The following is a 26,266-nucleotide window of genomic DNA, read 5'->3' as shown; positions in this document are numbered from 1 at the left end:
TGGGGCGTGGCGCGGCTCGGCCCAGCATGCAGCGCGGCGCCGTTTGAATGGCGCAGGCTCCGGGCGCTGGGCCCCCGCGGTAGGTCTCCGTGGCTCCTCCTTCCCCCTTGGCGTGGCCCGGCCCGGTACCATGAGCAGCGGGTGAGTGGGGAGGGGGGGGGGGGGCGTGAAGCCTCCCGAGGCCGCGGCCGAGAAGCTGGCGCTTCGAGCCGGCCGCAGGCGGGGTCCCTAGCGGCCGGGGGGGAGCCCCTGCTGGCCCGGGGCGCGTCCCTGGCCGCTGAGAGACCGGGGGCGAGGGAATCTTCGGCGCGGCCTTCCGCCTCCCCGCTTGCCGCCGGTTCTGGGGGAGCGGGGCGGGCGGCGCGGGTCGGGCCGCGCTCTGCCTCGCCGGCGCCAGGTGCGGCTCCGGGGCGCCGCGCCCGGGCTGGGGGCTGGGGGGGGGGCGGGGATGCTGCGGGAGGGCTGCCGGTGGGGGAGCGGGGCTAGCGCCTTCCCGCTCCCGCGGCGGCCGCCGCCTGCGCCGTCCGGCACCCCGAGAGCTGGGCCGCGCTGGTGCGGGGACACCCCCACGCCCACCGAGCGGCCTGCGGCACAGCTGTCTTCAGTCCTCGCAGTCTCCAGCGAGCGAGTTGTGGCAGTTTGGGCTTTTCTGAAGCGGTGACATCAGCCACAACTCAAAGCAAGCGTGTGCGGTGGTGGATAAACGCAAGGAGAGTAGGAAAGGGTTTAGCGCTGCCGAAAGGGAGGGTAACAAGCTGGGTGTGAGGCCTGCTGATGGATTTTATTCCCTCTGACAGATTCCAGTGGGGAAAAAAGGGCGGGGAGGGGGAATCCTCAGGTGCTTGAAGACCAGATCTTGTATTAATTACTTTGTCAAAAAGTCGTCAAATATTTCTTTTCCACTGTTGTGCTGGTGTAGCTTGGCATGTTGTTGAGTGTACCTCTAGTAGAAATTCTGAAGAGTGAGATCTGTTGAGAAGTAGGTTTAGAAACTTCTTGTTGCTGTTTTTGTAACATGCTGTGCTTTGGAGCAAGGTTAAGTCAGTTTGCTTAAAAACAGCTTCTTCCATCTCCTTTTGGAACATGAATTTTGCTTTTCCTACTCCCCTGGTTTTTTTATTCCTTCTATTCTCTGGCTGTAATCAGGGAAGGGGGGGCGGGGAGGATAGTTACCCGTGTTTAGCAGAATTAAAGCATAACAGAAGGCAAGTTAGTGCCTCTTTTACCTTGCTGATTGGAAAGAACAGCACTTAGTTCTAGTCAAAAGCTGTCATTTTAATTTCTTATTATCATTGCATATAGTCTTGATTAAAATTTCTGTAATATTATTTCATTGAACTCAAGTTAGCATTGGTTTGAATTCCTATGCTTTATAACTCAGAATTTCATTATAGTATCTTAGAAATAATATTATTAAGGTATTTTATGTATATATATGTTAAAAAAACCACGTATGTGAGTATACTGATACATATGTATTATTACAGTAGCGGATATATATTCTCTCGCTTTCTCACTCAGTTTTGAAACATCTCTTTTCAGTATATTTCCATTTGAATCATTTAAATAAACCTTTTTTTTTAATTTAACAGTTTTGTATGTTGGTCCCAGGGTAAAGAGCTTGAGTATGAATTAAGAAGACTTTTTAAATACTATAAACAGACCACAGTAAATAATGGAAGTGTATTTGAGGGTAACTTAAAAAGTCACGTGATTGCAAGCTATGTGAAATGTAGTCACGGACTATGTTCAGCCAAGTGGGGATACCCATGCCTCCACTAAGTTTGGAGCTTGAGGGGTTTTCCAATATGTCTCGCCCTAGGTTTGAATTTAAAATTCTTGTTGCAGGTTTTTGAAGCAATTTGTGTTGAGCAATGAATAGAAAAAAAATTACTGTATTTAATGTGGGACCTTCAGTGTATTGGGACTTTTATTTCCTATATAACAACCCTCAGATAATGTATAATAGAACTTTTCCAACCTTATTATTCCTAGAGTGTTCAGAAGTGAAAATCAACAGGTAAAAGCATCTTTTCGTTAGTGAAGGATGACTTTAGAAAGGACTAAAACACTGACAACCAATATTACTTTATGGCAGCTTAACATATCTGTAAATGGTTCCTCCAGATGCAGAAAACTGGGTAATTGTTTATTTTACTTTTTTTTCTAGATTTTTTTTTTTTCCAGAATGTGAATAAGGTTCAGTTATTAGACTCTTAGGCTAGCTCCTCAAGGACAGCTAACTCACACCTGGATTCATCCTCAGTAAACTTAACCAAACTCTGACTGTGGTCATTTTCGGAGGTTCATTTGTGCCAGTGGGCCACATACAAATTCCATACGTAAGAGTAATAGGAAAATGAGCTTAAATTGGAGGAATAAGCTAACTTACCATAACTAGTTACTCAAATAGTGTTTGTCTTTACTGCAAATTTAATGACATTCGTGTAATTTTTGTCCACGCATGAAACTTTAAACTGGAACAAATGGCCTGACAGGTATAGCACATTAAAAAATTGTGACCTGCTGGCATATAAGACATACTTTTTATAGTGTTCCAGAAAAATTTTGCATTAGCATACTCCCTAGAATCTTGAACTGCACTTTTTTTTGAGACAATTCAGTATTTAACACCTGGTGAACTGTCAGGGCATAAATTACTAAAAAAAAGGAGCTTTAAAAAAAAAAAAACCACAAAGCTGTTTCATATTCAAAGGATGTGGAAGGCATCTAAAACTGAGACAGATGGATTCTGTAACATTTGTCAGAGTTAAAATGAAAGGAAATTATGCCAAACTTACAGAATCACTTCTACATCATAAGATAGTGCTAATTTATTTTTGTAGATAAATTACCCTTTAGGAAGTAAATTTGGAATAACCATTCTTGGAAGTTTCTTGTGAGCTTTTTAAATCTGATAATGACTAGTGATATTAGTTGACCATTACTGGTTCCCTGATGTATACCTATTTTGAATGCTTTCAAAGCATGAACTCCCCTCCTTGGGGAGTAACAACAATTAATTAACTCTTTCATCTGAGTTTAATATTGTCATTCTTGAACTTGTACTTGATTTATTATAGGGTGGGGGAGAATCACAGGAAAATCTGCAATGGCTAGTGTACATGGAATGCTACAGGAAAAAATAGCTGTTAAGAATTTGGGCAAAGAGTAGGACAGGAAGAATGTTTGTTTTAAAGGGTATTGCTGATGACTTAAGAAATCTAGCTATTTTACATTTGCTTTGCTGTCATGCAAAGTACTCCAGTCTGTGTTCTGGAGGAAATTAATGTTATGTTAATATATGTGTAGGTTACATAACATGTGAAGAAAAGTTTGTCCCTCTCTGGGGGCCCTGCCCAGAACACAGTACGATGGGAGGGAGTGGCAGAGTTGTTAATACTTGCCTTTGATAGATATGCACTTGAAAGCCTTCTAGTGCTGACTTTCTTTGCTTGATTTTGGTATGACTTGAAGAGTTATATTGCAACTAGGAGAGATCAGAGTTAGAAAATAGCAGTAGAGCCATCAAGAAAACTTTGCACAGGTACTGTCTATTGACTGTGGAGACAAAATGAGCTGACTTACCAGGATATATCGTTGCTGTTACTCTAGTCCTTCCGTTTCCTGAAAAATGAGGAGAGTAAAAGGTAGAGGTAGAGGAAGGAGGGCTGGCATCTGCTATGAGAAGTCACCCATGGCACAGGGGAAATGGGTGGAATGTGAGCCCATCATCTTAATGAAATTGCGCATCTCTGTCCAGACTTGTTGTCTACTTTGTTACAGTTGTAAAGCGGTTTAGGCTTGTGTGATGAAGAGCTAAGGCAGAGCTGGTATAACAGATTGTTCTGAACAAATACAACTAGCTGTGCTCATCACAAGGGAATAGTCAAAAGATTCAAGATGTTAAGGTATAGGTTGTTTGATCCTGTACAAATTAGTATGTAATGCCAGTTTGAAAGTCCTCCATATATATCCCAAAATAAGTGGGTGGTAGTGTCTAGTTAGCTATCCCTAGATGATGATATCTGATAGCAGATAGGAAGTAAAAGTTGTAAAGAGCCCTGTAAAGTGCCTTTCATCCTCTAGCATTTGTCTTTTTAATTGCTGGCCAGCTGGCATTGTATCATATGTTACTATGCCTTTGGAAGCAGGTTTCTTGAGATGCAGACTAAGTTTATTATAGCAGTATTAGGTTTGGATGTACCAGATTCTTCTGCTTGTTTTCTGCTCTGTCTCTGGGCTACCTGGATTGTGTTTCTGTATTTAATCACTTTCAGTGTATTTCTTTTTTTTATGAATTTGCACCGTCTGCCCTGGAACCCATGTAAACATTTGGGTCCACAACATCCTGTGGCAAGTTCAGCTTGATTATAATTGGCATGAAGAGCCACCCCCTTTTCTTAGTTTTGAACCTGCCTTCAGCTAGTGTCTTTTGACCCTTCATTCTTACATTGGGCAAAACAGTGAACAATCTTTATGCAATTTCTCCAAGCCATTCATTTTGGAAGCGTTTGTCTTATTTCCCCTCTCTGCTATAAGTAGCCCTCTTTTCAGACTGAAAAGGCCTGATCTATTCAATTGTTGATCGTATGGAAGGTATTCCATACTTTTTTTTTAACTTGCCTTTGTCTGAGTTCTTTTTTACTTTACTCAGAAGTCTTTTGAGTTTTGGGGTTGGTTTGGTTTTTGGTTTTTGAAGGGAGGAAGACTAAACCTGCACTCAGTATTTGAAGTACAGGCACAAGCGAGTTCTATGCACTGCCACAACAGTGTTGTGTTTATTTTTCTAACTATTTATTGATCCATATGGAGCACTGAGCAATCCAAATGATCTAATGTAAACTGTCATATATCCAGATCTTGTTGTGAGTGGCAATTATTAGCTCAGAGCCTGTAATTCTATATGGGAACCCAGAATTTCCTCACACCTGCAGACACACAGGCTTTGCTTTATATTAATCTATAATCGTTGCTTCTGCTTATTGTACATCACAATCCTTCTCTAATTCTTCACTTAGCCCTCATCTTCAGTGTCTGGTATAACTTTGTATTGTCAATGGTCTTCGTCATTTAACTACTCATCCCCTTTGTGAGGTAATCTATGAATATATCTAACAGCATAAAAGAATGCAGATTTTCTGCAGGATTCCTGTGGTGCCCTTCTTCAGTGTGGGAACTGCTTAGACAGTTTATGACTGTTTCTTAGCTATTTCTCCATGCAAACACTTTCCCTCTTATCACTTGGTTGCTTAGTTTCCTTGAGAGATTTAAGTGAGGGACTTCTGGAAGCTTTTTGGAATCTCAGGTAGACTCTATCATTTAGCTGTCCTTTATCCATGTTGTACTACTTCATACTCTCAATGAACTCCATTAATTTTGCAGGGCAGGACTTGCCTTTGCAACAGTCAGGTTGAATCTTTCCTGATGTATTGTTCGTTTGTGTCCACTAATTCTATTCTTGATTACATTGTTTACTAATTTGCACAACAGGGATGTCAGTCTGGATCTTCCTTGAGGCTATCTTTAGATACTCACTGTATTTTCCACACGTGATTTCTTCAGGTGCTTTGTCAGCTCTAAGGAAAAGATTCTGCACCTTGGTTAACAGCACAGCTGTTTCATTGCTGCTTATATGTTCACTGCTGCTTCTGCATCATCAGAGACCTTCACAAAACAGGTTAAACTATGGAAACCTCTCCAGACTGTAGGACAGTGAACACAGACGTAAGGATTTTACTTCAATTTTACTTCACTTCATCAGATGTTCCTTTATATCTGATCATCTATTGGCCTTTTGGGTTTCTGTTCCCGTCTTTAAAGAAAAAATTGGTAGTTTTGTTGTCTTTTCCTGTTTCAACTGGGAGGCTAGGGAGAATTATGGTCTTATATCAAATTTGTTGGAGTGTGTCAGTCTCTACATTTTTTTTTTCTCTTGGACACGTTCAACTTTTTGTAGGGAACTTCCTTCCCTCAAGGATAATCTGTCTCCAGATACCTCCAGTTCAGGTATTTTGAGATGCTATCTTAGGCTCTTTAGAGCCCAATATTAAACACTGATATGCTAGTTGAGTTTCCTTGGTAAGACATTTCTTTCTAGCCTTCTGATATTTTACAATTCTATTAAGAAAAAAGCATTCTAGTTTAACACTGCTGTTACATATTGGAGATCAGATTCTTACTTCCTGCTATAGCATGAAAGAGCAGGGTAGTTTGAGATCATTTATTAAACACGCAAGTAAGGAGAGGTCGCTCTGTTGCATAAAGAGTTGTAAGCTGCCAGTGTGTCACAGCAGTAGTTGCAAAAATGATTCTTCAAGAACAGAGATTATGGATTTTTTTAGCATCTGATGGGATGATTCTATGGAGTTTAGCTCTGGTGGTTGCAGGTTGTCCTCCCTATTCTTCTGGAGTTTATTGCTTTCCACTCAGCAACATTCTCAAACAGGGGTTGGGGGGGGGGGGGGAATCAAGATTTTTCCAAGTCTTCCTAGCTTTCTGCCTTCATCATTAGCCTGAATATATAGCTGGATTTGTTTGCGGTTTAGGGTTGTTCAGTTGGGCTTTTCTTCAAAAGTTCAGTTGTTTGCCTTTGTGTTGTGTTCCAAGTCCAAATTTTGATCTACAGCCCATTTTGAGTCCAAATAATGGTTTTAACCAGTCTGATAAGCAGAGGAGAAGTTGTTTGTTCTTGTGGTTTCTTCTAAACTCTGGGAAAAAAATACTTTTTTACTATTTATTTATAAGCCTCGTGGCTGGAAGCCTTGAAAGTGTGGAGAGCTCACAGGGTGACAACTATTCTATCACCATCGCACAGTATGCAGGAAAAGAGTTAAGTTAATGAACCAGTCTTAAGCCAGCCTTTTATCTGGAAAAGTATGGACCACCAACTGTTAAAGGTCTTGCCCTAAATAATGCTGCCATTTGCAATGCTTGCTGAAGTAGTTGGTCTGTGGGCTCCATGTTCCCATCTTACAGGGTAAGGGTTTCTGTCGGTAGGTCTTCCTTTTTTTGAGGGAGAGCTATCTCAGATGAGATTCTTCAGTACTGATCCTGTTCTAAAGAAAACCGAAGCATTTGATTATTTTTTTTGCTTCCACTGTATCCTACAATATGGAATTTAATGTGCATTATGTGAAGAATGTACCTTCTACTTTGTTTTGAGCCTGCCACCTGTTTGTTTTATCTGATGGCCTTTAGCTACTGCATTGAAAGATCTTCTGTGGCTAATAAGCTGTTTCCCATCTGGCTTTTTCAGTGCTCAGTGTCTTAATGTTTTAAATACTGCAGTCCTTAATGTGGGATAAATCTGCTACGTAAAGGAAAAGGGGTAGGACTGTTTGTACTAAGAGTGAAGGGGAGAGACTGGGGCACTCATGTTGGGACCAGAGTTTTGCTATTTAGGGGAAAACAATAAAATTAAAGCAAGTGGTTGGCTTTTAAAAGTAAGGTAGGATGTCTTGCTAAAACATTTTAAGAATAGTGCTCCATGATGATCTGTTTTTTGAATCCAGTCTCAAGCAATGGATTTTATGAATCACTTGTACATATGGTTTTGCATTTTTTATAACTGTCTCAATCTTGGGTTTGATTCTTGTAGAAATATTTGCATACTTCAGGACAAAGTACTTCAGACATTTTCTTATTGGTTAACTGTGGAATAAAGATAGGGTTTTTTTAATATGAAAAATAACCAGTTACATAGTGAGAAAAATGGGTGGGGAGTGGGTTTGCCAATAAATTAAGGGGAGATATTTCACTTCCATTTTTTAACGTTTGCTATTTTGATGAAGTTTGCCTTCTTCCTGAAAAACAGGGATTATTTTTATTTAGCTGCCTTTCCTCACTTGGAAACAGTTGTGGGACCAATTATGTTTCTCTAGATGGCAGGTAAAATTCATAGTGTGAAATGTAGAGGAAAGAGTCTCATAAATTGCCTTATTCTTTACCTGATTTCTTGTCTGTATGGCACCCCTCAGTGCCAGTGTAATAAGTTGGTCTGAAAACAAGATCTCTGCCTCTGTTTCTTTGGGGGAGCTTGTTTTTGTTCCTTTTTTTTTTTTTTTCCTTTGAAAACTAAATAGGAATTTTGAAGTGCTCATCAGTATGTTACTAATGATAAGGCCTCCAGCTAACACTTGCTAAAGGATGATGTCTTGGGTTATTTATATGATGCAACCTCTTGTGAATAGTTGAACTATTTTAATTGGTTTTGGCAGCTTCATTTGAAGAAAGTTGACTGTTTTAGAAAGTATAACTAAATATCTTTCCCCTGAAAACAGGGATTTGAGAGATTATGGCATCTGAAGCCCACAATGTTAGAAAACAGAAAGTATTGCATATCGAAGGTCATCCCATTGATCTCCCCAGAAAAAGAATCTCTTCTTCCACTAAAAAGATCATGAAGGAGGTAAGCTGTTTTGTGGGATTTTTTTATTTCCTCTGATGAAACTGAAGTAAACATTCAAACAAGCTCATAGTTCTGAACAGTCTAAAACTAGAAGCACAGCACTACTGGACATTTCATGTTTAGATGTGCAATAGAACTTTAGCTTGAAAAGCAGTTATATTATGAAAACTATGCATTATAATAGGCACAGGCAATGACTGCACAGATACATGCATCCTATTGTCCACATGAGCAATAGGTACTGATATGGTTTTACTCATGCCTGCTTTTATGCAGTCTAGCCAAGAACTGTTTCAGCAGAGGAATTCTATCATCAAAAAGTTCTCTCTTGCCAAGAGAGCTACATGACACAAGTGAGAGGTGGGGTAGGTGAGATACCTACATTGAAATGGACCTGTCATCTTGTTATCATACAGCTTGATCTACCATGTTGTCTAGTAACATGTATACTTTCACTGGATTCATGCTAGTTGATAATATTTTCTCATAACCTCTTACCTGTGTTACTGGCTGAAGAGTAAGGCAGTGGAGTATGGAGAAAGCACTAGGGAGGTAAACTTACTGTAAGATCACTTCAAACAGTGGTGAAGATGCCAATATCCTCTGTCTGTTTGCTTATTGAAATTATGTATTAAACCCCACATGATTTTATGACTTGGTGTTAACAAAAAAAGATCATAGCATTGTTTTGCTGATGTGCACAACATGAATGTTAACAGTAGTATAAATTTTCAAGTTGAAATGCCTGCAGTATATAAGCATAGTACCTGTTTATATGAAAATACATATTTTTAACTTGAGCATCTTAGTGCTTTTTTATTTTTAATAATTTGTTTACTATTGGAAAAAAAAGTAGACCAGAATGTCACAATTCAACTCATCTTCATCACATGAAACTCTAAAACATTGAAGACTGCTGTATAGAAAAAAGTCTCCAGAAATTCATCTTCAAATTGTTGCTTAATTTTCAAAGGTTTTGCTAATCTGTGTGGCACAACCTTGAATGAATTTTGTGATTCCTCTAGGCTATCACTGTTCTATGCAGCCTAATTGGTGTCAGGGTGCTAATCTGTTTCCTATGAATGAATTCAGGATAATCAAGCTGGTGTTGTCTAGAGCAGTCTTGATTTTTTTATTTTTTGTTGTTGTGCTTTGGTGAGGAAATGTTCTGCTGTCATCCTTGCTAATACTAGCATCTGCTGTATTATGGGCCTTTAAATGTATGCATGAGACAAGTAATGCAATTTTGCCATCAGATTCCAGCAGGCTTTTTACATTAGTCACAGTTTTTAGTTTGCTAGTAACTAAAGAATGTGTCTCTGATGTCACAATCCTGCCTCTTGCCAAAGATACCCTGAGCCTACAGCTGACTGTGGTCCTCCAAGGACAGCTGTGGCAGAGCTAGTCCATCTATAGGTCACTGTAAGATACTTGAAGATTATTGGAAGGTTAACGTAGCTGTGCTTTAGTTGCAGAATAGGAAGAGTGGGTGGAAGGGAGGGAATCTGTGGTAAACTTAGGCCATGGTAAAGCAGGACTTCTTTTTGACAAACTGTGGGAGTGTTTGAGCCTTTTGAGTAATACAGCTTTTTTTTCTTTCTCTATTTCCTTTCTCCCAGGGTAAGAAATCTCCAAAACAGCTGGCTTCATACACAAACAGGTAGGAGGGCTGTGCTGTGTAGAGTCTGAGTTTCAAGTGAGAGGGAGGCAGGGAGGAAGAAGCAGTTTAAATCTATTACAACACCCAAGCAGACACAAATGGAAGATGGATCTTAATTTTACTGACAATACTTGGTTCTTTTGTCCACTTCCATTAATAAAAGCAGGAGAAATACTCATGGTAGCTCTTACTTCTGATAAGTCAAATGTCACGAAGGTATATCTCAGGGATAAAATGTTTTAAGTAACCTGCAACTTGACTGCTGAATTCATAATGATATGTTTTTACTTAGTAACATAAAGTATTGCTTAGGTTTAGAGTAACCTTCACTAAAATACTGCTTTATTATTGCAGAATAACAGTTGGAAAAACGGTGACCAGTCCCCTCTCTCTTTTCAAAGTAGTATATTGTAAAAGAAAAGTTCATTGTTATAGTCCAAAGCCTTGTTACAGAAAGAAACAGCTCCCTAAATCTAGGGGCTGTGACATGGCAAATAAAGAAAATGAACTGGCTTGTGCAGGGAATCTGCCAGCAAAACTGCACGACAGTCGTACACACTTGCTGAATTCTAGTGACTCTGGTTCATCTCAAACAGAAGGCCCCTCATCCAAATATAGTGGATTTTTTTCAGAGGTAAGTAGAGTTTAAAGAAACTTCAGTTTAAAATAAAAGTATTCCTTGTAGTTTCTTTGTGTGGTTAGCTGTGAAAGTTTTCAGAGATTAATTTTCCTAACATACAGATTGGGTTCAGTCTTGAGATTTACAGTCTTTGTCCATTAGTTTATGGTGATACAGTTGCCAGCAGTAGTAGTCTTGCCAGTTTTCCCCATGTTTGTGTCAGCACAGAAGCTTGGATCTGCCAGGCTAGTCTGGGTTAAAATTGTACCAGCACCAAAGGAAAACATTGTTTTGAGCTGATTAGGTTTCATGATCTGGTATGACGCGTGGCCACGTGTGTTTATGGAAGTGTGAAAGTGTTAGTGTATAGATGGGAATAAGCTGGTAAGGTAGGATAGGACCATTTTCAATAGCAGCTTAGTGTGTATGAAACTAACTTAAATGTTTCTGTAAGACAGTATTTCTTGTTAAGATTGCTTGATGAAACCCAGTGAATGCTTGCGGGGCTTCTGAAACTGGCTAAAAGGTCAGATCCTTTAAATTAAACAGGTTTTGTGACAGTGAAGGCTATTTAGGTCCCTTAATGTTGAAGTTTCCATTTCTGTCACCATAGATGTTTGTTACCCATTGAGGCCTGCAGGTGTTTAAAGTGAGGCATGACAGGGAAGATAAGATCGAAGACTATCACCATGCTGTCTTTTCATGGTACTGTAAGTGTGGGCTGCCATGAAAAGGAAGCCCCGAGAGTCCAGTGGGCTGGAGGTACAAGTCTGTGGCACTCTTGCACTCCATTGAATGTGATGGTTTCAAGGCAGGAGCAGCAGAATAGCTAGAATAAAGAGGCTGTGGAAATGAAGACTGGGCAAGATTCATCCTCTGACAAACTAAAGACCAGATCACTGGCCACAGATGACTGTTTAACTGATTTGAGAGATGTGGGTGGCTCTGCAGCGTTCATTCCAGTCCAAGGTCTATTTTAATAAAATACTGAGCTTTTTCAGGAATGAACCTTTTCTATCAAAGTTCAGAATAATACATGTAATTACTTGTGTCTAAATTGTGTCAGAATTAATAAGCATCTGAGTAAAATTCTGAGTTGTTGAGAATTATAGGTTGATGCTCATGAATGCTCTATTTAATTATCAAATACCTCATTCAGGTGTCTACAGACCTTATACTTGTAGCTTTTGGGTAAAGTAGTCTTAATCTATTTGTGCCCCTTTCTAAAGGAGATTTGTGTTTTTAAGGCCATTGTTAGCTAAATTTTAAAACAAACTCATCAGCATACAGATAGAAAAATATAGTTTCATATACTAAATTGCTGTATTAGAGCAGCTTAGTGTGTTGCTGGCTACTTAACTTGTGGTAAACTTCTATATTTTCAAAAATATACAGGTTTCTCAGGACCATGAAACTATGGCTCAAGTTCTTTTCAGCAGGAATCTGAGGCTGAACGTAGCTTTAACCTTTTGGAGAAGGAGAAGTATAAGTGAACTGGTAGCCTACTTAGTAAGGTAAACTGAGTGTCTCCTTTTATATTCTTAAAGTGGTAGCAATCCCAAATATGCTGCAGTATTTTTAGGGGTTCTTTAGATGTTGTAACTTTGTTATTCTTTAAGTCATGTTAGAAGCATGTACTTCAACCTGTGCTCTGCTAGTAACATTTCTGATTTTATTCTTAATGTTTCTAGGATACAGGATCTTGGAGTAGTAGTAGACTGCCTTCCTGTGCTTACAAACAGGTACAAACAAAAAGAAGTGGGGGATAAGAATCTGCTATAACAACACTGAAGTTCACTCACTTACTGAAACATCGTGTTTTTTAAGTTTACAGGAAGAAAAACCATATATTTCAGTTGGCTGCTGTGTAGATCTTTTGCCTTTAGTGAAATCACTGCTTAAAAGCAAATATGAAGAGTAAGTATCAGTTTCGGATGTTTTCAAAACACTATTACTTCCTGGCTATGCAGTGCCCTAGAAGTTAATGGTGTTTAGTCCTCTGACTCTCGTTCCTTCTGCCTGTTCTCCCAGCCCTGCCTTTCTCGGGGAACACCTACCTGAAGGGGAGGTTTACTGTGAACCTTTCCCTTTTAACAAACCAGTGGTGCAAAAACTCTTATGCAAGGTTAAGGACCGGGGCTGGCTTTGCACTTATGCAGATTTATTTATCCTAAACAGTAAAACAGAATAGCGCTGAAGTTTTAGTATGCTTTATAACGTGAAATCAAGGCAAAGTTTCAGGCAAAATACTTGAAGAATTTCTACTTTTTCAAAGTGGTAAACTGAAGCTCTTGTTGAAATTGAAAACACAGGCAAGCATTTAAACTTGCCAATTTGTCCAGATTATTTTTCTTCCAGAATAGAAAACATGTTGCTGTCTCAGTTGCTTACCAATTTGTCTTGACACTTTAGCTGACCTGTAGATATTGGAGGCGGAGGGAAAAAAGCATGATGTGTAAAATATGTTGTTACAGGTATGTGATAGTTGGTTTAAACTGGCTTCAGGCTGTCATTAAAAGATGGTGGTCAGAACTATCTGCACATACAGAAAAGGCAGAGGATGGGTGAGTATAGTGTTGGGAACTATTTAAATGTTTCTGTAGCTTATTCCATCTCAAAATCTGTTTTAACGTTGATCAGTATGAGCACACCTTATCTACAAAATAAAAAATAATAATTTGAAAGTAAAAGCTTAAAAGTATTTAAAAAGTTCTTCTGTTCTTAAGACACAGGTGGTGTTTGGAAACTTGCTTTAAGGACTGACTTTTTTGTTTTACTGGAGTTTTAATACATGTAGAACATAACCATATCAGGTGTTATAGAAGTTGGATCAAAACTTTTCTGATATTGTGGTAATGTCTATCATATAGACTAAGCCTATACAGTATTAATCATATTTCAGTTAAAAAGTCTACTGAAATGTAGTATGTATGTTATAAAGTATTGTTCATTCTTTTTCAGAAATATTCATATTTTAAAACAACAATTAAGTGGATTATGGGAACAGGAGAATCATCTTACTCTGGTTCCAGGATATACTGGTAATATAGCTAAGGTAATCCAGTTCTAGTTGTGTTTAGTAATGAACATATTGTATCACTTGCAGTATTCTCATTTTGTTATTTATGCTAAACTATTGACAGATAGAAACACCTTTATTTTCCACTAATGCTCAAGTATATTGCACAATTTTTACAGAAGTCTGGAGTGGATTCCCTATGCTAACAGTAGTGTGGTTTAGAATGCTAACAATGAAATTTTTTTTATCCTTTTTTCTTTACAGAGACAGGATCTCCTTAGTAAAACAGCTAATAGTTTTAAAACTATTAAAGTCTTAAAATTTAAAGTCTTAAAATTGATGTAAAAAAGGGCCCAGGTGAATAGGTAAACTGTGAAAGGACAGATGTTTTCTCTGAAATCTGCTGTACCCGTTGTTGTCAGTGTAATGCAGCATGGAGAATCTTAGCCCAGTAGTGTTGTTGGCATTTGCACATCGGGTGACTGGGGCAAGTGACAACATACTAAACTCTAAAGCTTGTTGCTGGCCTGACGCTTAGAAAATGATGAGTTTGCGGAGAGCAGAAGAGTGTCTCCATCTGAAGTGAATCCCTGTTTGCTTTTCTCAGTACGCTGTGGTATCAGTAATATAATGAGAGTGTCTGGTAAATGCATGGTTTGCTGCTCATGATAATCATCTCCCTAAATGTGGCTTTCTGAGGTTGGGCACAAAGAGTTACACTGAGTAAGAAACCTATCCATGTGGAGGGACCTGATAAAGGTAGACAGTGAGAAAGGACTTGGTTATGTGCAGGATTTGAGTGAACTTGAAAAGAACTTGAAGATTGCACTCTTTACTTACATGTGAAGGAGCTTTGTGGAATCTATAATTTTATGGGTACAGAATTTGTCACTTTGATGTATCAAACAAGTTATTTCTTGTTCTTCTGGGACTGTTGTGCACCTCTGACTTCAATTTTGATGTCTCTACAAGGATAATTACAAACTTCTGCATCCCTGCTGACTGCAACTCTGTAAGAAGAACTGAGTTCTAACTCGCAGCTGGTAGAGCAACGGGAGCTTGTAATATAGACTGCCTAGTTCTTCTGGTAGATCAACGTAGCAGTTATAGCCAGTGTCAGTTTGTTTCTCCAGGATTCAGGTTTCCTTTCTGTTCACTTGCCTACTTTTTAATGTATATCAGGCTAGAGTGTGACCAAGGCCACCTGAACAAGTCAGGAGCGAAAGCAGTAGTACAAGAGTGTCGGAGGGATGGGGTGAAGGAGTATCACTCTTAATAAACTTATTTCAAATGCATGATCTCATGATGATGATTTTCTTTTCCTGTGCATGCAGGGAGCAGAGGAAAATACAGGCTAAATTGATGGCTTTGGAAACTAATCCTACTGTTCTTGCAGGCTTTTTAGGACATAAAGAAATGCCATTGAAAGCAGTAATTTAAAGTAATCTTGAAGATAACTTGTTCTGAAATTTGGCCTAAACATAATTATTATGGTCCTGATTTGTTACCCTGCCTCAGACATACAGTCGATGTTACAGCTGTAAGTAATGTGACAAACACTTTCTCTTTTTTTTTCTTTCTAGGATGTAAATGCTTATTTATTACAGCTACACTGACATGATTGGGAAACTATGTGTGCTTATGTGGTGAAACAATCCCCTAAAGTATCCCTGAAATATGTACTGTTTCTGAAAGCCTTTTGAGAAATACTGGCAGAAGAGAACTGAACTGTCAAGCTGTTTAATGAAACCACTAAAAAAATCCTAACAATCTACTTCACATTGAAGTGGAAAAATGTCTAGTAGGAGCAACTTTTACTTCAGTGAGGTGAAAGTGCACTATGAAAACTGTATGCCTTTGCTGCATTTGGGATTCACTCAGTTACTAGGTATTCATTTAAATGCTACTGTATTTTACTACATCGCATAAAAGATGAATTACACTGTCATGAAGACAAGACAGCAGAACCAGTTATAAGGAACCAACAAAAGCAATCAGCATTAAGAGCTTTTAAATGTTTCTTTCACAAGAGAACTTCAAAATGCACAACTATCTTTTCAATTATGTTTTAAAAAAAAACAAAACTTAGGAATACTCAATTACTTCTATGTTTTAATCAAATTATTAAAGACATTTTTTGTTTGCACTATTGAGGAAACTATACAGCAAAGATGCCTTAATTACTAGTGTTTCAAAAAGCCAATGTGTTAAGATGCAAATAGCTATTATGTTCAGATTGTGATGCAAAACTACAAAAATCAGGGTTTCACATTGTGTAGTTAATGAAACATTGCACATATACAAAGATTCATGTATGAAAAATAAATACCTGAAGTTAAGCTTGGATAAACAGTTATTGCAAATGTCAGCAGAATGGTGAATTTATGTCTAACAAATGTTTTTATATTGTATGTGGATTTCTAACACAGTAATCTTGTTCTGTATCATTTAAACTACATGCAAATAAGTAAATATATTAAATGTATCTACTGTTTTTTCTTTTCAACTTCATAAAAACAATTTCTAGAATAATCTCTTCCACAGTACTTTTTATCATAGATATTTATGTCTATTGTTTGAAATGTTTACAGCCAGATGAGGCCATGTTATTCAAATCGCACCCTTTTTATACTACCTCCTTTAAGAAACTGACAAAGAGCTTTTGCAAAATTAATCAAGTTCTAGCCTGATCAATGAGGGCAAATTCATACCAACAATAGCATTGAAAATACAGCTATAAACTCTTACTGTCCTATTGCTATCCTGTACTCTTTTAATTTAAAAGCTATAGCTTAATAGCTCTGAGGGAGTTTTGATTTTAGGCTTGCTATTGCCTTTTTTATTTTGTGATTAAGAAGCATGTTTTTCCAATTAACACTTATGAAGTGCTAGCTGTTCACTTAAAACATAAATATACATGCACAGCATGTATCACTAAATAGGCTACTTCCTTAAAAAACTTAAGTACTTAGAAGGGTTGTTTTCATACCTAGCATTAAGCATATGCACTTTTATTGATGTGCAGGAGAAAAGTCTTGATAGCCCCAAGTGGTTTTTGCTTTACAGATGAAATAAATTAATTTTAAACTCTTGTAGTGGTCAACAGCTTTAGGCCTCCTGTTGCTTCATTTTGTATTTAAGTTACATATCATTATTGCTGACTTCTGGAGGCCAACTAGAAATCTGTCATCAGAACTTGGTGCTTTTGGTTATTTGAATATTCTTTAAACCACCAAAGGTTTTGTGCTTCCCAGGGCAGTCAGCTACAGGGAAGAGTTTCTGGGACATCCCCAAACTGAGAACTCTGTGGGACAATCTCGAGATATGCACATAGCCAAATTCTTTTTGCTAGAATTGTTACGTACCATTAGAGATATTTCACACTCAAAAGAGTTTGAGGTAGAACTTAGTACTTTTCAAATGTTCTTGCTGTCAATTAAAAATGTAAAGGAACTACAGTATGATGACATTCTTGTATTACTTTACTGTTTTGTTGAGCACTTAAATGTAACAGTAACGTAAAGACTGGCTTCATAATTTGGGTAGCAATTGCTGAAACTCTTGGATTATTCCTCAAGGAGAATACTGTAAAGGTGATGGAAACTCAGATCTTATTTTCTCCTGGATTTTTAATAGACAAAATGAAGTAACTCATGGCCATTTATTTCTGATAATACAAGAAGTAATCATTGTAACTGATTAAAGTGAAATACTCTAGTATTCAAAAATCCAGCTTGACTGTAGATGTAAATACTTGGGCTTATAATGTAAATCCATGGCCATATGCAGAATTCCAAACTGTAACTATGGATGGTGCTTTTGTTCTAGTGGCAAGGTAAGATTGACTTGAGGATCATTATTGAGAAATATCTAATAAAATAATGCATTATTTTTAACTGCCAAAAATTGTATTTTGACAGCATCAATAATACAGTATTAAACATTAAGTCATTAGTATTTGTGCCTTATTTTAAATGCATTTTTTTTACTGTTTTCAGGCAGCTGCTAGACTGTAAGAACAGGATTCTGGTGTCTCCATTATGAAATGATTTTTCTGTCATGATCTTAAAGCACTCATTTAAACTATTCAGGCTGACATTCAGGCTCAGCTTGTATGGTCTTTAGTTCTCAAATGGCTACGAATCAGTTTTGCTGTAATAGAATGTATATGTATGATATCTGCTCAAAGGTGACATGAGTAAAATGTCTTAATAGCTGTATAACTCCATGAAATCCATGTAGTTGTCTCAGTGAATCTTAAGAATTAAGTTTATGAACAATCATGTGCATAAATGCTAATCTTTGTGATACTTTCTGAAAATGCTGTTTCTAGGATGTTTCAAAAGATCAGGCAGAATTAATCCTTTATCCTGTATGTTTTTGTGATGCAGAAGCATGTAGTTACTTGAGGATGAAGGATGCCTCTGCAGAGCTGTTCTTCATGTTATACCACTTGATATGAAATTAATGTCTTTGAAAAACAGTATGTCTTTTGCCTCAATGTTCCCTGAGAGTACTTGAGGCTGTTTTGCTTGAAAGGGTTTTTATTTGAAGCGTGAACTAGGACTTACCCATCCCCTAAACTGAAATTAAAGAAGCCTTCTGGTAAACTGCCTCTTTTGCAGAGCTAAAAATCCCCCAATATTCTGTTAATGTAAGAATCGAAGTTTAGGTATTGCTGATACCTTGCTGAGGAGCGGAAATGGAAAAAGCTACCCTAGTAATTAGCTGGGTACAAAGAAGCTAGCATGTCTTAATAATTATGTATAGCTCTGTCTTGAAGGAGTTACACCTCGTTCTTAGTAAAGAGTACTCTACAGTGGAACACCCTTGTATCACACAGGTACTGCAGTTGTAGGCTACTTAATAGTGCTTACAAATTGTCACTGGTGTTAAAATACTAGCATCAGCCCTCCAGGAGCTTATCTTCTGCAGTGATAGATAACTAAAATGATCTTTCCCTTTCTGTAGGCTGCCTTATTGTTATCAGAGGCTGCAGTTTTAACACTTGGGGTGCAGGAGAGATGGGATAATAGGAGAGGACAAAAAATTACTCATGCCCTGTGTTGAGTGACATCAGCCCCACTGCATTATACCATACGTATCTTAAAGCAGGCTGTATTTTCATTTTCTGGTATCTGAAGTAGGCAAGTTTGGAGTAAATAACTCCATTGAGTTGAAGAGATAAAAGTTTTGAAGATGGATGCTACAATGCTGATTTGTGGTGTGTTGTTTTGGATTTTTTTTTCTTGAAAGGGTGAACATTTTTGTGTGTAAAAGCTTGAAAGTATCTTGTGGAAAGTATCTTGTGGAAAGCTTACATTTTGAAACTAGCAAGTGGTTGCTTTTGCTGGTTCTTCTTGCCAGATCTTCCAGTTTTACAGAAGACAATGCCTGTCTTGGTGTGGAGATTTGCAGCTAAGTTTTCTGCCCAGTTTTCTGGTACAAAGGAAACAGGTGGTTCATAGTCAACATTTTCAGAATACAAAACCATGCAAATCATGCTACTGGTGTGAAGTTATTCCAACTTTTGTACAATGCAAATGCTTTAGTTTATGAAAGCAGTTGGTTCTTGTGTGAGGAACTTTATATTGAACTGATGCTGCATTAGATGAAGAAAAAGATGAAGCAGTTATTAATAGCCTTGGTAAAAGCCAGACAGCATAGTTTAATTTTTGTCTTCAGTCTACCTTCCTACACATAGTAATCATCGTAGGCTACAGATAAAGATTCACTGGGAGAATAGATTGAGCATGCTTGTGGTGTTAGTGCTTATATTATACTTCTTTAAGCAATTTATGTTTATTCCATATTAGTTAAATGGCTTGTTTTATGTCTTAGAATGAGACTAAATGCAAGTATTTCTTTTCTCTGCCCCCATGCATTCATTCTTCAGCACTTAATGATATTTCTTCCTCTTCTAATTTAAATATACTGTGAGTATCTGTTATTAGAAGCAGGGAGGGGAGTATGAAAATTCTATATAAAACACAGGGCTAGCTATTTAACACTATTCATTTTGAAGCAATTGTGAAAATTTTCCCTCTTTAAAACTTTTCACACAAATTTTGTTAATACCTGCTAATTGAAGTTGGCACTCATGGCTGCAAGTTTGAGTTTGAACTTGGTTGAAAAAAATAAAGTGTTTTCACTCTAAATAACCATAGCTGCAGTATTCTTTTTTTAATTTTTATTTTTTCATTGAGTACTAAGCTGGACTCTCATACTAACCTGCCATATGGGAGGCAGGAGGTATAGTGCTGTCCCTTAACAGGATGGAGTAGAAATAATCACCCAGGCTTCAGCTGTTGCAGACCTAGAATATTTTTGTTTCCATACTGACCAGAGTTTTGTAGTATATCTCTTTATATAGATTGTAGCTGCTGATCATATTGCTATAAAATGAGATCTGCTACTTCCAGGTTGAATGTGGTATATTGTTGTTTCCGATTCATACATATCACTGCTTCAGTTCAGTCAGTCATTACTTGGAGCACTACAGTATAGATGAACAACTAACTATTGGGCTCTCAAACATCTGTACTTTGCTGTAACAATATACAAGGATGCCATGTTCATGTTTTCCACCTCCCCCCCCCCAATTCCTCAATTTCAGTGCTTAAAGCCATTTGAATTCCCTTTGGGAAGTGACAGCTGCCAAAACACACGTGATAAAAATGCTTTTACAAATATGCTTGTGACTTGCTTTACTACACTTCTGTGAATAACAGTGTTCTGTGAATTTGGGAAGGAGGCTGTTTTCTATATGTATAGGCTTGACAGAAACGGAACTAGTGGATTTTTGTACCTAAAACAAACACACACACCCTGCTTTAATTTTAATTTTAGAGGAGGATTGCCATGTCCAAGAAGCCTGTGGCATGTTTGGTTCTAAATGGAGAAGAAGTTGCACAAATACAGTCAGCTGTTAGGAGAATGCGTATTTCATTACTGTTGAGTTGTCTTATTGCATGTGAGTCAGCTGTGCTATTATCTACTTGATAAAAGTGGAATGGTGGGTTATTGGGGAGTTGAAGTCTAACAACCATTTGCTGTAAGAAACAAAAATGCTATTTCCGTGCTGATGAAACTGCTACAATGAATGCAGAAAGGAACTATTGTGTGGTTTGGAGAGCAGATACCTCTTGCTTCTTTCTATGTCTGCTAATAGTACTTTGTCTTGAAGCTAGAAGGGCATAGATATTTATGTGTGTTTGTTTAAAATAACATTAAATTTCTGACTGAAAAGGAAAAAAAAAATCCTTGCTGCATTAGTTCATTGCTGGATGACTGTGCCACCCTATGTTCCAGCTGCCGAAAAAAGTAAATTATAAAAATGTAATTAACCATCATTGTACAAGTAGTGGTAAAACTTTTATTTTCAACATTGTAAGGTTCTGTTTATTGTTAGTGAAGCAGTAAAGCAAAGCAGGACTAAAGAATAACTGGCAAGTTCTGTTCCCTGCCTTATGTTCTGGTAAGTCTAAGAGCTAGACTTTTTTTAATCAACCAAAGTGAGGGATGATCGATGGAAGCATTAATTCTGGAGTAATTCAATGCCAACAGCCAGCATTAGCATAAGAATAAGCTGGGTAGCTGGTTGTGAAGTGAACCCTGCCCACCAGAGCAACTGTCTTCTGAAATAAATTTTCTTAGGAAGAACCTTTGGGTACTTAAGTAAAACTGTGAATTTGTCTTTTTTTTTTTTTTTTTTTTTTTTAAAGATGCTACAGTTAGTGTGCTTTCTGCTAGAGAGAGGGAATTCTGAAGATGAAGATTTCTAGATATCCTGCTACTTGGATGTTGGGCTAGTGCTGCAAGGGGTCCCTTTAAAAATATTTACTGCCCTCTGAGTGGTGGCATTAATAATCATTGAAGGGGACTGAGGGCTTGAACACAGGCAAATTCTCATCAGGACTGTGGCTGATGTGTGCCTCCCTGATTGCTGATGTAGGGAATTGACTTGAATAAAATTAAAACTAGGGAAGGAGGCGTGTTTGTTCTAGGTACAAAAATTCCCATCACCTGAGAAGGGTGCCTGTGATAGTTGAAGATTCAGGTTTGATGATACAGAAGTCTTTCCAGTCCTGTGTGCCTGATTCCACACCAGTGAGGCACTTTGCAAAGGAAGATTGGAGACTTGGTGCTTGCAGAGCAGTCACGTTCCCTCCCAGTTGCTGCTTTCCCACCCCTCTGACGTGTTGGAGCACATCTGCTTGGCTGAATTCCAGGCTCCACATCAACCTTGTCACTTATCCAAGTAAGAATAAAATGCCTTCATGTTTGGCACACCTGGTTTCCCAAGAGATGTCTTGTATCTCAAGTCTTCCAGGTTCTCACTACAAACCAAATTATCAGCTTAGTGCCACTGAACTGTGAAAACTTACAGGCTTATACCTCTGAGTTACACGTGGCAGCTGGATGCTACCACTTTGCTTACCCCTTGCATTAACACTAGTGTGCATCATTCTGCTTCTCTAATGTAATGGCTATTTCAGTCACCAGGTTTAAGATGAAGCTGTTGTATTAGGAGTACGTGTATATAAATGGTTTTTAAACATAAATATTCTACAAGTATTCTATCAAGTATTATTTAAAAATGCCCACAGTTCTGAACACTTACAAATTGTGGGCTGGTGACTAGTTAGGGAGAAATCCTGCTGCTTAGAGGTGAGTGGTTTGTTGTTTGGTGTTGGTTTGGTTTTTTTTTCCTATTCTTCACCCATTTTGCCTCCCCCTCTGAGTACAGGTCTTTAAATTTGTTGGTGCCTCCTTGAATTCTCTTTTTTGCAAGCTTATGCCTTTTAGGGTTTTCTGACCCCACAGAAAATGATCAGGGAGTTGGGCAGAGTGAGGACGTGTCTTGTTCACACAATACTGTGTAAGCATGTGTACGCAGTCATTGCTGTGCAGAAGTACCATTTTTACACTTCCTTCTGCTCTCCAGTGCATTTATGCTTCTATTGGTGGCATGTCTTTTAACATCTGTAAAGGGACTCTTTCCATCTCGTAATTCTTGATTCAAAAAGCAGCATTAGTTGCTTTCCAGCTGAACAGAGAAGCTTGCTACTAATTCTAAAAAAAAAAAAACAACAAAAAAAAAAGGGGGGGGGGGGGGGCACCAACCCACCCAAACTGAAAAACTAGAATTTGCTTGTCTCTAGCATAAAGTAGTGCTGTGGCCAGGTGACAACAAATGCTGCCACCCATTTTTCACTAAAAAGGGGACATAAAGAATGCCTCTCTGAGGAGTTTCTAACACTACTGGGTTTTTTTTGGTGGGTTTGGGTTTTTTTTAGGATTACTGCATTGTGATTTAGCAGTTTACTTTCTTGATTGTCTGAATATTTGGTACATGACCTCAGCCACCTTACTCTGAAGGGCTGTCAATAGGAGAACGCCCTTGGAGCTGTCCTCACAACTGGCAGCTTGCTAACATCAGCCTTTACCTTGGGGACTAGTGAGGCGTATTTCAGCATTTCTGTATGCAGGCTTTGGCATACTACTTCTGATACGTGCTTCCTCATTTAATCGTTCTCTAGGAGCTCTGGAAAAAGAATTTAGCCTCTGGTGACTCACTCAAGTCTGATTTGGATGAAACAGTTCTCACACCAAGAATTCTGCTTATGTGAACGGAACTGCAAGACCTTCTCTCTTCCTCCATAAACTCAGAAAATCTAAACTGTGATCGTAATAGGCTTCTGTTTTGAGAAATCTGTTTATCCACAGTTCTTGGTATCCTCATTAACACTTTTTTCTGACAAAATGGATTGGTCTGTGGTTCCTTTGTGGTATTTGATTATCATTAATCTTATGCTGGTTTTTTCATACCTTATAGAGCAGGTTCTGTCTGTTAGCTCTGAGGTATATCTCCAAGATACTGCTGCCCACATTTCCTGGTGGTCAGCATAACTGTGAGATTTTTCAGGCATTTATTTGAAGTTGTCTTTTGGCCAGGAAATGTATTCAGAACTTGAACTGATTTTAACAGTCTGAAATAGTATCTTCACAGTTGTTTAGGAGCATTGTGCTTTTTGATGAAAGTATTATTTGCGGTGGCTTTGCAGCAGTATAATTAAATTTTACCATCTCTACAATGAGAGACTTGAGTGAGAGGAAGAACTAATTTGAGTCAGGTGGTTCCAGCAAACCTCCTTTTGCTCCCACATCCAGCAGTGAGATAAAAGGAAGATAAGCAATAATTACAGCTTTAGGGAGTATTTGAACCCAGCCTCAACAACAGCTACTGTCTCATATTGCTTTTTCTCCTCATGGCACCGCCAGCAGTCAGTCATACAGAGTTGTGGCATGTGTGGAGCGGCTGCAGCGCTGCTCCCTGATCTGCTGCTCTGTGTGAGCTTCAGACACAGCATCATCTCTTGCTAAGAAAATAGGAAACCCTTTTGCTGAACCCTCAGTAGGATTGTTTCCTAGCAGAACTTCCCTTAGAACGTTCCAAACTCGTATCTAAAGTTGTGTCCATGATTCAGTTATAAAAGTACTTGTTTTTCTTTCCTGTATGTGCCTCTTCTAGGTCAAGATGCCACTGTGTGCTTTGTATGCCAGGAGAATCTTCTCATTTTAAATGCACAAGCTCAGACTTTTTAATCTCCCCATGTGTTGTCTGCCACAGAGACTGTCCAGCCAGATAATGGGCTGTGTGAAAGCCTGCAGTGGGACTTGCTGGTGGTCCACCTGAGCTCAAGCTCTCTGTGGCCTTGCTGAAGAATGCTTCTATTCCAGATACCTACACTGCAGCCATTAAAAGGTCCAGTTGCTTTTTCATCAAGCATCATGCTATTTTATGGAGAAGGAGATATCATGTATTGTAAGATTATCAGTTTCAGAGATGAGCAGGTTGGTGGGTTTTATTTAGTTTGTTGTGTGGTTTGGTTTGGTGGTTTGTTTGGTTTTTTTCTTCTTTCCTAAATAGGTGTTACCTGGGCCCTTGGATTGTTGATGTATATTTTTAAGAGTTTATACACTTTATTTCTTCCCTCTTCCACCTCTCCCCTGCCCCAACTTGTGCACAAATACAAAGTAGCCCTGGCAGTTACTTGATTTTGTTTCCTCTTTCCAAAACTTCTTATTTCAACTTGTCAATATCTAAAAGCACATCTTTACCCTTGCAAAAAGTAATTCTAAACTAGAGACCAGAGTCTCTGTCACCTGGAGTGAACACCACTGTTAAGATGCTTTGCTGAATTCTTTAGGCTTGCAGGAGACAGTAAAAGCTTATAAATTAAATCCTGCATTATTTTTTTTCTGTGGATGATTGTTGGTTTAGTTGCCTAAAATAAAAGTTCTAAAAGCAAAATACAAAATTAAATTCAGGACTCCTGCTGTCTGTGGCAAAGCTACTGCTTCCAGTGGGCCCTGCATTTCACCAGACATTATACGGAGTTTCCCAGAGGAGCCTGTTGTCAAATATGTTTACAAATAATGAAAGCAACTAGCTGGAGGGGAAGAAGAGGCATTTGAAGATGACTCATGTTACTATTTTTTCAAAAACTTAAACTGTTATATGGGAAATACAAAAATTACCTATTCTTAAACAGCTCAAAAAATTAAGGAGTAAAAAAATGTAGGCATCCAAACCCATGAGTTATACAGCAAGTACAAGACTTCATGCTGCAATTGTAAAGATTTTTATATGATAAAATTTTATATTAAGTATCTAAAAATTACTTAATTTAACCTCACAGTGCTGATCTGAGAAGTGGCAAATCCTGCTTCAGGCTGAACTATTAAAGTAAAAAAAAAAAGTATAATATAGAAAGAATCACTGTGTTCCCATAGGACTCTTATTTACCTCTAGTCTAAGGTTGACATAGGTAAATGTATTTGAGTCAAACAGGAAATACTACTACTTACTGCAAAGCTGCTAATCATGTTGCTTTAATGAAGCTGTTTAACACATTGAATAGCAATGTAACAACGCATAGAAAATTAGCTTGTTTGCCATTGATTAATGATAGATAATGTGTGCAATTCACTATAGTGGTTCATTTGAGCAATTCTGATTGTACTAACTCAGGCTCATCAAGGCAAGTCTTTACTTGCACATTCTGATGATTCAGCATGAAAGCCCACACAAATAGGAATGCCCTTTAAGCATAAAAACAGGATTCATATTTAGCTTTCTTACAGTGTAATAGAGGTGTAATGCACTTCCAAAGAATTCAGATAAGGCAGAGATGTAAAGGTAGAAGAACAAAAGTTGCTTATTTCAATAATGTCTTGAAAATAGTTACAGAAGAATCACAAGCCAATACAGTGAAATAAGACAACAGGAAAAAGCTGTGTGCAGTTATTCTTCTAAGTGTTGAATTTCAAAGAAGCAGCAGCTGGTAAACTCCCTCAGGTATCAGCTGTGCATGTATAAGGTTATATATATCTCAAATGCCAGTCTTGTACAAGAAAGGTATGTACAGAGGAACTTAAAGCCAAGGAGAGTTACAGTTCTTGGCTTCTCAAGAGCAGCCAGAATGTGTTTGTTTTTAAAAAAAAAAAAAAAAAAAGGTTTCTACAGCTACTGCTGAAGATGACAAGCAGTAG

The 26,266-nt window shown here is 38.3% G+C and overlaps 1 protein-coding gene across 4 annotated transcripts; it reads left to right on the top strand.

The window, feature by feature from the left end:
* On the top strand, positions 1-25,412 carry KATNBL1 (katanin regulatory subunit B1 like 1). Of its 4 annotated transcripts, none has more exons than XM_029997642.2 (10): positions 1-141; positions 8,283-8,410; positions 10,030-10,070; positions 10,425-10,704; positions 12,085-12,203; positions 12,381-12,431; positions 12,517-12,606; positions 13,164-13,253; positions 13,651-13,744; positions 23,251-25,410. In XM_029997642.2, exons 2-10 carry the CDS (start codon positions 8,297-8,299, stop codon positions 23,338-23,340), a joined length of 969 nt encoding a protein of 322 aa, XP_029853502.1. In that variant the 5' UTR covers positions 1-141; positions 8,283-8,296; the 3' UTR covers positions 23,341-25,410. The 4 variants fall into 4 exon arrangements, with proteins under 4 accessions (XP_029853502.1, XP_029853523.1, XP_029853513.1 ...); XM_029997663.2 differs by lacking the exon at positions 23,251-25,410 and adding an exon at positions 15,292-19,869 and having other exon boundaries at positions 4-141; XM_029997653.2 differs by lacking the exon at positions 1-141 and adding an exon at positions 179-397 and having other exon boundaries at positions 23,251-25,412.
* Positions 25,413-26,266: the final 854 nt, after the last annotated feature.

This window comes from Aquila chrysaetos, chromosome 2 (assembly GCF_900496995.4).
Source record: "Aquila chrysaetos chrysaetos chromosome 2, bAquChr1.4, whole genome shotgun sequence".
Lineage (NCBI taxonomy): Eukaryota > Metazoa > Chordata > Aves > Accipitriformes > Accipitridae > Aquila > Aquila chrysaetos.
The sequence above is the reverse complement of the archived record's forward strand: the minus strand, read 5'-3'. Positions and strand labels throughout refer to the sequence as shown.

Bases quoted from the DNA above. Each gene is read 5' to 3' on its own strand.
- KATNBL1 (XM_029997653.2), top strand. From the start codon at position 8,297: ATGGCATCTGAAGCCCACAATGTTAGAAAACAGAAAGTATTGCATATC. The intron at 10,705-12,084 runs GTAAGTAGAGTT...AAAAATATACAG, and splicing joins ATAGTGGATTTTTTTCAGAG to GTTTCTCAGGACCATGAAAC. The intron at 13,745-23,250 runs GTAATCCAGTTC...ATCGTTCTCTAG, and splicing joins ATACTGGTAATATAGCTAAG to GAGCTCTGGAAAAAGAATTT.